General features: G+C 43.2%; 1 protein-coding gene across 3 annotated transcripts in view; it reads left to right on the forward strand.

Moving 5' to 3' along the window:
• The window catches only part of MARVELD3 (MARVEL domain containing 3), a 39,827-nt gene extending 30,291 nt beyond the window's left edge, over window positions 1-9,536 (forward strand). For 2 of the 3 annotated variants that reach the window (XM_073659803.1, XM_073659802.1), the window contains exon 4: window positions 5,176-5,801. In XM_073659803.1, the coding sequence (XP_073515904.1) occupies window positions 5,176-5,786 (611 nt within the window). In that variant the 3' untranslated portion in view covers window positions 5,787-5,801. Of the gene's footprint in view, window positions 1-5,175; window positions 5,802-8,726 lie in introns of those variants that run through there. The other variant, XM_073659804.1, reaches the window with a different exon arrangement.
• Window positions 9,537-10,041: the final 505 nt, after the last annotated feature.

Genomic DNA, 10,041 nt, shown 5'->3' on the forward strand with positions numbered 1-10,041 from the left:
ATTCTCTTTAGTAGCGGGCACTGTCAGCAGGAGCTGTGGCTCAGTGCTCCTCTTTCCCCGTAACTAAAGAGAATGACTATTCTTCTCCACGCCCATGGGAATGGAGAAGAGTGAATATTCATTTCTCTTTAGAAGCGGGCACATGTGGTAGCTGCAGCAGCCGGCTACTACGTGTGCCCCGCTCCTCCGCCCCAACCTCCCCCACCACTATCCACCACTGGAATTTCTATATACTCGAGTATATACCTGAGTATAAGCTGAGGGGGGCTTTTTCTGCACAAAAAATGTGCTGAAAAACTCGGCTTATACTTGAGTATATATGGTAATTAATTTGCATTTTATTACATGAAATAAGTATTTGATACAATAGAAAAACAGAACTTAATATTTGGCACAGAAACCTTTTTTTTTGCAATTAGAGGTCAGACATTTCCTGTAGTTCTTGACCAGGTATGCACACACTACAGCAGGGATTTTGGCCCCCTCCTCCATACAGATCTTCTCCAGATCTTTCAGGGTTCGGGGCTGTCACTGGGCAATATTGAGTTTCAGCTCCCTCCAAAGATTTTCTATTGGGTTCAGGTCTGGAGGCTGGCTAGGCCACTCCAGGACCTTGAAATACTTCTTACGAAGCCACTCCTTAGTTGCCCTGGCTGTGTGTTTCTGGTCATTGTCATGCTGGAAGACCCAGCCATGACCCATCTTCAATGCTCTTACTGAGGGAAGGAGGTTGTTGGCGAAAATCTCGCTATATGACCCCATCCATCCTCCCTTCAATATGGTGCAGTCATCATGTCTTATTTGCAGAAAAGCACCCCAAAGTATGATGTTTTCCCCACCATGCTTCACGGTTGGGACGGTGTTCTTGACGTTGTACTCATCCTTCTTCTTCCAAACACGGCGAGTGGAGCTGATACCAAAAATTTCTCTTTTGGTCTCATCTGACCACATGACCTTCTCCCATGCCTCCTCTGGATCATCCAGATGGTCATTGAGGAACTTCAAATGGGCCTGAACATGTGCTGGCATGAGCAGGGGGACCTTGCGTGCCCTGCAGGATTTCAATCTATGACGGCATACTGTGTTGCTAATGGTAATGTACGAGACTGTGATCCCAGCTCTCTTCAGGTCATTGACCATGTCCTTCCATGTAGTTCTGGACTGATTCCTGACCTTTCTCAGAATTATCCTTAACCCACAAGGCGAGATCTTGCATGAACCCCCAGACCAAGGAAGATTGACAGTCATATTTTGTTTCTTCCATTTTCTAATAATTGTGCCAAGAGTTGTCGCCTTCTTGTTGCCTATTGTCCTGTAGCCCATCTCAGCCTTGTGCAGGTCTACAATTTTGTCCCTGGTGTCCTTAGACAGCTCTTTGGTCTTGGCCATGGTGGAGAGGTTGGAGTGTGATTGATTGTGTGGACATGTGTCTTTTATACAGGTATCGAGTTTAAACAGGTGCAATTAATACAGGTAATGAGTGCAGAGTAGGAGGGCTTCTTAAAGAAAAACTAACAGGTCTGTGAGAGCCAGAATTCTTGCTGGTTGGTCGGTGATCAAATACTTATTTCATGCAATTTAATTATTTAAAAATCATACAATGTGATTTTCTGGTTTTTATTTTTAGATTCTGTCTCTCACAGGTGAAGTGACCTACGATAAAAATTACAGATCTCTCCATTCTTTGTAGGTGGGAAAACTTCCAAAATCAGCAGTGTATCAAATACTTATTTTCCCCACTGTATATGGTGCAAAAAAAAAAAATACTCTAGCGGCAAAGAGATGCTAAAGAAGATGCTTCAGGGAAAACACCGCTGTCTGCATTAGGGAGGAATTCCTTAACATCGGCATTTCCTTCCAGTCTTGATTCAGGACGCACCAAAATCCTTAGGAGGCGGGAGCCACTGAATTAATTTGGCGCTTCTTTCCACAAGGCAGAAGTGTAGTTTAGTCATGGACTGGATTCCATTTCTGTCTTAATTTGCGCCATTTTTGTTGCATAAATTAGAATAAATTTGTCAGGCATCCCTCTGCAAAGCTCAACTCCCCCCCAAAAAAAAAGACACAGCTGGCGTTATAAAAACTTTACACATGTCAATCATCTTTGCTCCAGATTTCTGGCGCACACTGACAAATCAGCCCCATAATATATGGTAGTTTTTTTTTGCCACGGTGGGGCACTTCACGTTTGGGGCATACATGGGACATTTCCCCGTGTATTCGCCGATTCGCGCCTTACACCAATAGGTTTGCTGATGAAGCCATTCTTGAGAATTATAATCTATGACGACTGTGATAAACGAGGCCCCATATATGTAACTACTACTCCCAGCATGCAGATGTCTGCTGGAGTCAACCTGTTTCTGTCCTCTCCTTTCTCGCTGTGATCAGAGTCCGCAGACTTCTTTTTTTTTTTTTTTATAATTCATTGATTGTTGCTATTTCCAGGACTTTGCACCCTGAGTCGCTCCCGGATTATTGCGTTTCCTCTGGTATTTTTATTTGCACGTTAACGCTCATAATTGAGTCTTGTAAATTGTGAAATGGGAGGCAAATATCACCCCAAGCCAAGATAAGACGGGATCTTCTGCATTTCTATCGGTGATTTCCAACCTCTGATTTACCTGCAGGTGCAAAACTACATGGCCGGGTATGGTGGGAAGTGTAAGTTTGCAACAGGTGGAGAGCCACATGGTGGTCAGTTTCTCATTGCAGGGGATCTGAACTCTGGGACCCCCACCATTCACAAAAACCGGGGTCCATTTGCTCCATTTATTCTACATGGGTTTGTGTCTACCTTCAGAAGTCCTGTAGACAGGGCTGCCCCCTTGTTCTTGTGATCGTCAGTGCTTGGGGACCCCCCCCCCCAGCAATTTACTACTTAACAACTATCATGGATAACCTCTTTAATCATTCATGTTCTCTAGTTTTGTTGTCCTTCCCCCACAATCAGAAATTCAACAATAAAAAATAAGTCTTCTTCTGGGTAAAGATTGCCAATAATTTGGCAGCAATCACAGCTTCCACAATGGTTGTCACCCTGCTTTCCTATGGTGGCAAAGTACAAATCTGGACATGAAATATGACTTAAAGGGAACCTGTCACTTGCTGAAAAGAAATTGAGTTAAATGCCTTGTAAAAATCCCTGAGCTCCTCTGATTTTGTCGCTGTTTTCCTTTTTCCGCTGCATCGCTCCATTGCAGAGATATTGACATTTATTGCTTTTGGAGTGCGGGATTGTAAATTTCTGCTTGCAGTCCAACTGGACGTTTCTTCAGTCTTCTCTGGGGCGTGTGCTTTTACCCCTTCTTCCCAGAGGCTGCCAGTCACAGCTCAGCATATCAGACTGCTGCTGAGCTGTGATTGGCAGCGTCTAGAAGGGAGGAGTGATAGCACACGCCCACAGAGAAGACTCTAAAGAAAAGCCCAAGCAGAGATTTCACATACTGCGCTCCAGAAGACACAAATGTGAATATCTCTGCAACGGAGTGACACAGCAGAAAAGGAAAAAGAGCGTCAGAATCAGGGGAGCTCAGGGATTTTTTTTTTTTACAAAGTATTAAACTAAATTTTTTGAGCAAGTGACAGGATCCCTTTAAAGGGAATGTTCATTTTTTTTCAGTTGTACAAGTCATTTTTCTCCTATCAAGTTTCTTCCTGCCTCCTATTCTCATGGATAACTCTCAGACCAATTGTACAAGCTGCAGCACCAGCAACATTGGGGAGAGGTATTAAAACTAGTGCAAAAAAAAGTGAAGTTGCTATCTATATTAACCAATCAGATGCCACCTTTTATTTTTAAGAGGAACTCCGATAAGTGAAAGCATCCCACATCTATCCATGTAAATAAACTGCATAATAAAGCACCTCGAGGATGAAGGAGGCAACTTACGAATCAAATGAGAGTAAATACCCTTGAAAGTGAACCCGCCACATGCGCACATAGACCATATAAGAGTTTACTTAAAGGAGTGTTCCCAAAATGTCAAACTATCGCCTATCCATGTGACAAGTGTCCGATCACAGGGGGCTTCCATCACAATTAGGAGAACGGGGGTCCAGCTTGGTTTGAATCGGTGGTTGCGCATGTGCAGCGAAACTGAAGAAGATCGCCCCAGCTGTGGGGTCGTCGGCAATCAGACACTTATTTCCTGTCTTCTAGGTAGGTGATAAGTTGTAATTCCTGGAACAACCCTTAACAATGACCTATGACCAGGTCAAAAGTGTTCAGTTTTTTTCTCTTCTTTTATTCCTGCTTCTCTCCTGAGTAATCCATTTCAGTTTTTAAAAAAATCCGCCATACGGATCCAGAGATACGGGCACTTTTTATTCAATGTGTGGCTCACAGGATCCTCAGGGGCGTGTCTTTAGGCTGTTTTGCATAATTACCCAGTCAGCACCGCCCCCTTGGTAAAGAACCTAAAAATTAGCACTGAATAAAAAGACCCATATCTCTGGAACCGTATGGTGGATTTAAAAGTAACGAAAAGTGTAATATTCAGGGGAACAGCGGGAATAAAATAAGAGCAACAACTGGTCATTGTAGATCCTTATTAATTAATGTCGCTGGTATCCAGTAAAATGAATGTTGCCCTAGTCTGTAGGTGACAAATGGCACGTCCACCAGCTGATAATCTAAAGGGGATCCCCCATAAAACCCCTCTTCCCTGGCTGCAATTTTTTTTTTTCAATTACAAACTGTTCTTTAATCTCCCTCCCTGAGTTTGTGCTGCCGCTCTCAGTGTCTGATATTGTCTGCAGCGCCAAGATCTCTGCAGCCAATCACTAAGCTCAGCTGATCTGCCCAAGTTAGCATGAGCGTCTTGGCTCACAGATTGGCTGCAGCGCTGTCGACGTCAGCTCTGGATGTTTTATAAAGTTGTCTAATGGTGGTGGAAGCCATTTAAAGAGATTCTCCACAATCTACAAAAAAAAATCTGGCAAATGTTGCAGAAAAAGATGGCGGCGGCGATGGTTTACGTCCCGCTAAGTCTCCGTTTTTTTTGGACGCTTAGGACCTGAGTAATCAGACTGGTTTGTAGGGACGTTCCCTGACCACCTTGACTCGGTCTGCAGTATTAATCAGATTTTTGTGCAGCCCCGTCCTGGTGGAGAAGCTCGGTCACCTGTTGTCTTCTGATCCGTGTTAACGCTCTAACGTCTCCATCTTTTCAGCTTGCTGTCAGCTTGTGGAAGTTCTGCTGAACATGCTGATCCTGATCTGCTGCTCCGTGTCCTACAACTCCACAGGGGGCTTCACTGGCATCACTAACATGGGAGGAATTTATTATTACCAGTTTGGGGGGGCTTACAGCGGTTTTAGCGGTGCAGATGGACAGAGGGCTCAGGAGCTAGACGTCCAGTTTTACAATCTGAAGCTTCCCACTGTCACCGCTTCCATGGCCTTCGGGGGCGCCCTCATGACTTTCAGTTGCCTTATGGTCCTTCTTGGTGTGCTCCGGGTTCCGTGGCGCTGGCCTGTGTGCCTGTTGATGGAGTGCGTGCTAGATGTCGCCATTGCGGTGGGCTACATGCCCGCTCTTTATTTCTATTTCAAGCGCCTGCAGGACGCTTACAATACTCAGGTGTGCAAGGACCGAGAGGCGCTGTACAGCAGCAAAGGCTACCAAGGCTTCACCTGCGCCTTACATGGGGCTGACATCGCCGCCGCCCTCTTTGCTTGCATGGCCATCATTGCCTTCTTCATGAGCGCCGTTCTCGCCGTTAAGGGTTTCCGAACCGTTCGCCTACAGAAAAAGAAGCCGGTTAACACCAGTGAATTCTAGTCCGTGTCCCTCTTACCCCTCCCCACCCGTCTTGTACATACATGTAACATGGTTTATACTGTATTGTAGAGCTTTGTTGTTGTTTTTTAAGAATTTGTATAAAATAAAAAGCTTTATCAAAACATTAAAATGATTATTAATCAAAAGTGCGAAAAATGACGATTTAAAGGAGTTGTCATCGGGTCCTTCACAACGATTGTAGGGTTTCCATTAATTATAATTCCACCCACTTTCCCCCATTGCAAATTTGGTTTATTAGCAAAATTTGTAAACTTTACGCCTTTTTGCAATAAACCAATCAAACAAGAACAATGTAAATATCTCAACACAACTAATATGAACAAGTGGTTTCTCCAAATTCAGACAAAAATGCAATATTTGCTGACTACTGCAGTCCCAGGATTATTCACACCTTCATGACAAAGTTCTAGTACTTAGTAAGCCACTCTGGCTGTTATGACCGGCCGCCCTTCTGGCTGTTATGACCGGCCGCCCTTCTGGCTGTTATGACCGGCCGCCCTTCTGGCTGTTATGACTTGCCGCCCCTCTGGCTGTTATGACTTGCCGCCCCTCTGGCTGTTATGACTTGCCGCCCCTCTGGCTGTTATGACTTGCCGCCCCTCTGGCTGTTATGACTTGCCGCCCCTCTGGCTGTTATGACTTGCCGCCCCTCTGGCTGTTATGACCTGCCGCCCCTCTGGCTGTTATGACCTGCTGCAAATGTAAAGCAAACAGGATCCCCAAACAGCTCTGGTTTATTTATATTGTTTTCAGTGTATTGAAGGTGACTTTTCTTGTGTTTTTGACAACACCTGATTTGCATATGTCTGATCTTATGAGGGGCTCGCTACAAGGGGTTGTGTATTTCTGAGACTGCAGAATTTGGAGAAACTTCTCGTTCTGTTCGTTGTATTGAGTTTTTTTTCTACATTTTTCTTGTTTTATTGGTTAATTGCAAACAGCAGAAAGTTTGTTGATTTCATTAATTGGAAATCTGAGTGGCCACCCATGTGGAAACTGTAATTGCCCCCATATTATTTTGTCTGATCTTACGACTGTAGGATTTTAACATTTACTACAGGTTTTACTTACTTTTTTTTTTGTTTACTAGAAAATGTTCATCTTAATTTTATTTTTTTAAGTGCATCTAAAGTTAAAAAATGAAGCAACTTTGCTCATAGTATTTGTTAAAAATCTTCCAAGTTGTGACCGCAGCTCCTGTGCTGACGTATGTGTCTCTGTGGTAGCAGACTACACTCACACCCTATAGAGTCTGAGCCACCTCTGCTTGATAACCTACCAAATGTACATTCTTAAAAAGTAGTGGACTTTGGTCACACTGGTCTGCATAGGAGCTGTAGCCACAAAATATTATTTTTTATTTTACTTTGGATGCATTGAAGGCATAAATAAATAACAATAAAAAAAAAAAAAAGTCTGCAAAGATGAGTCTTATCAATGAGGATTTGTATTACTAAATTGCAGTCTTGGAAGGAACCTCAGGGGTTACAGAGATTGGTTAAGGTGTATTAAGTCATGATTATTGCACAGAACTGTACTGACATCTATCAATCATAGTGATGATTATTGCAAAGAACCATTCTGACATCTATCAATCATAGTGATGATTATTGCATAGATCCATAGTGACGTCTGTCAATCATAGTGATGATTATTGCACAGAACCGTATTGACGTCTATCAATCATAGTGATCATTATTGTACAGATCCATACTGACATCTATCAATCATAGTGATTATTTCACAGAACCGTATTGACGTCTATCAATCATAGTGATCATTATTGTACAGATCCATACTGACATCTATCAATCATAGTGATTATTTCACAGAACCGTATTGACGTCTATCAATCATAGTGATGATTATTGTACAGATCCATACTGACATCTATCAATCATAGTGATTATTTCACAGAACCGTATTGACGTCTATCAGTCATAGTGATGATTATTGTACAGATCCATACTGACATCTATCAATCATAGTGATTATTGCACAGAACCGTATTGACGTCTATCAATCATAGTGATGATTATTGTACAGATCCATACTGACATTTATCAGTCATAGTGATTATTGCACAGAACCGTATTGACGTCTATCAATCCTAGTGATGATTATTGTACAGATCCATACTGACATCTATCAATCATAGTGATTATTTCACAGAACCGTATTGACGTCTATCAATCATAGTGATCATTATTGTACAGATCCATACTGACATCTATCAATCATAGTGATTATTTCACAGAACCGTATTGACGTCTATCAATCATAGTGATCATTATTGTACAGATCCATACTGACATCTATCAATCATAGTGATTATTTCACAGAACCGTATTGACGTCTATCAATCATAGTGATCATTATTGTACAGATCCATACTGACATCTATCAATCATAGTGATTATTGCACAGAACCGTATTGACGTCTATCAATCATAGTGATGATTATTGTACAGATCCATACTGACATTTATCAGTCATAGTGATTATTGCACAGAACCGTATTGACGTCTATCAATCATAGTGATGATTATTGTACAGATCCATACTGACATCTATCAATCATAGTGATTATTTCACAGAACCGTATTGACGTCTATCAATCATAGTGATCATTATTGTACAGATCCATACTGACATCTATCAATCAAAGTGATTATTGCACAGAACTATAGTGATGATATTCACAGAACCGTACTCGTGTCTCCCAATCATAGAGCTGATTACTGCACATAACTGTACTAACGTCTACCAATCATAGTGATGATTATTGCACAGAATCGTACTGACGTCTATCAATCACAATCGTTCACCTTCCAAGCTCTTGGCCTTTTCACTGATCATGGTGTTTCTTGGTGTAAGATGTGGAAAGCGGGTTCTCAGCCTCTTCTCTTTCTTACCTAGGTGTTCTGCAGATGTTGGAGGTGATCCTCAACGTTCTGGTTCTGATTTGTATAGTCGCCTCCCATTTCTCCCTCTCTGGGTTCAGTGCTGGCATGGCAAGTGGCGGCTTCGGAGGTGGTTATTACCCCTTCGAGGGTCAGGAGCTGCAGGAGGTGCGTCAGTTGGACCAGGAATTCACGCTACTGCGGGCCCCTTTGATATACGGAGGCCTGACAGTATGTTTGTTAACGGGGACCTTGACACTTGCCATCTTGGCTCATGGATCCAGGCATCTTCTGGATCTATCTCAGAAATGGCTCCTGATTGAGGCCGTTTTCAGTACGGTGGCGTCGCTGGGTTACGGAGCTGCAGTTGGGGTCTTCCTTCATTTTGCTCTCCAAATAAATTCCACCGACGTGTGCAAGAAGAGAGAGAGGTTGTACGCCAGAAACGGACTCACGTGGATGAACTGTAATCTGGCCGGGACCGACGGGGGAGCCGCAACCTTTGCCATCATATTGCTTCTATTATACGCCGCCAGCGTTGTGCTCGCTGCCCGGGCATACAAGGAGAAGAAGGCTCTGCAGCAGTGATCCCTGAGAAGGCCACAACCTTCATATCACCAGATGTAGCTGAATTGTACATTCCTAGTATACAAAGTATATGCAATGTCTTATCTGCTGCTTCAAGGGCAATTCTAGTAATTTAAAGGGAATCTGTCAGCAGGATTTTAGCCCCCACACTATTTATATCCGCTTGTAGCTCTTTCAAAGATGAGTCCAGAAATACCTTTACATGGTCAGTCCGTTCCCCAGAAATCAGGGTTTGAATTGATATGCAAATGAGTTTGAAGAGCTATGGTAGATCTGAAGCCTCTGTCACTGCGGCTCTGCGCCGCCTCCTCCTGCTTGACTGACAGCCTCTATGGTGTGTGACTTCGGGCAGAGGAGCCGTCATTCAGGCTGGAAAAGGCAGTTCTGAGCTGGAGTGACAGAGGCTTCAGATCTACCATAGCTCTTTAGCCTCATTTGCATATCCACTCAAACGCAGATTTCATGTAAAGGTATTGCTGGACTCGTCATTGAAAGAGCCACACGTGCATATAAATAGTTTTGGGGGGGGGGGGGTGAAATCCTGCTGACAGATTCCCTTTAAGGGTGAAGACTTATTAAAAATGTTCGGATCCTGAATATCACTCCCATCATTTCACGGGACGGAGAGCACATTTCTAAATCTTCCACAGGGAGGAGTTTTCTCTTGTGCTCATAGTCGCCCCCTGCTGAATAATGCACTTTAGATGAGTCAGGAAAGTGACGCTCCATGTACATTTGTCTTT

Source organism: Phyllobates terribilis, unplaced genomic scaffold (genome assembly GCF_046119375.1).
Source record: "Phyllobates terribilis strain yellow unplaced genomic scaffold, ASM4611937v1 Scaffold_14__1_contigs__length_39327217, whole genome shotgun sequence".
NCBI lineage: Eukaryota > Metazoa > Chordata > Amphibia > Anura > Dendrobatidae > Phyllobates > Phyllobates terribilis.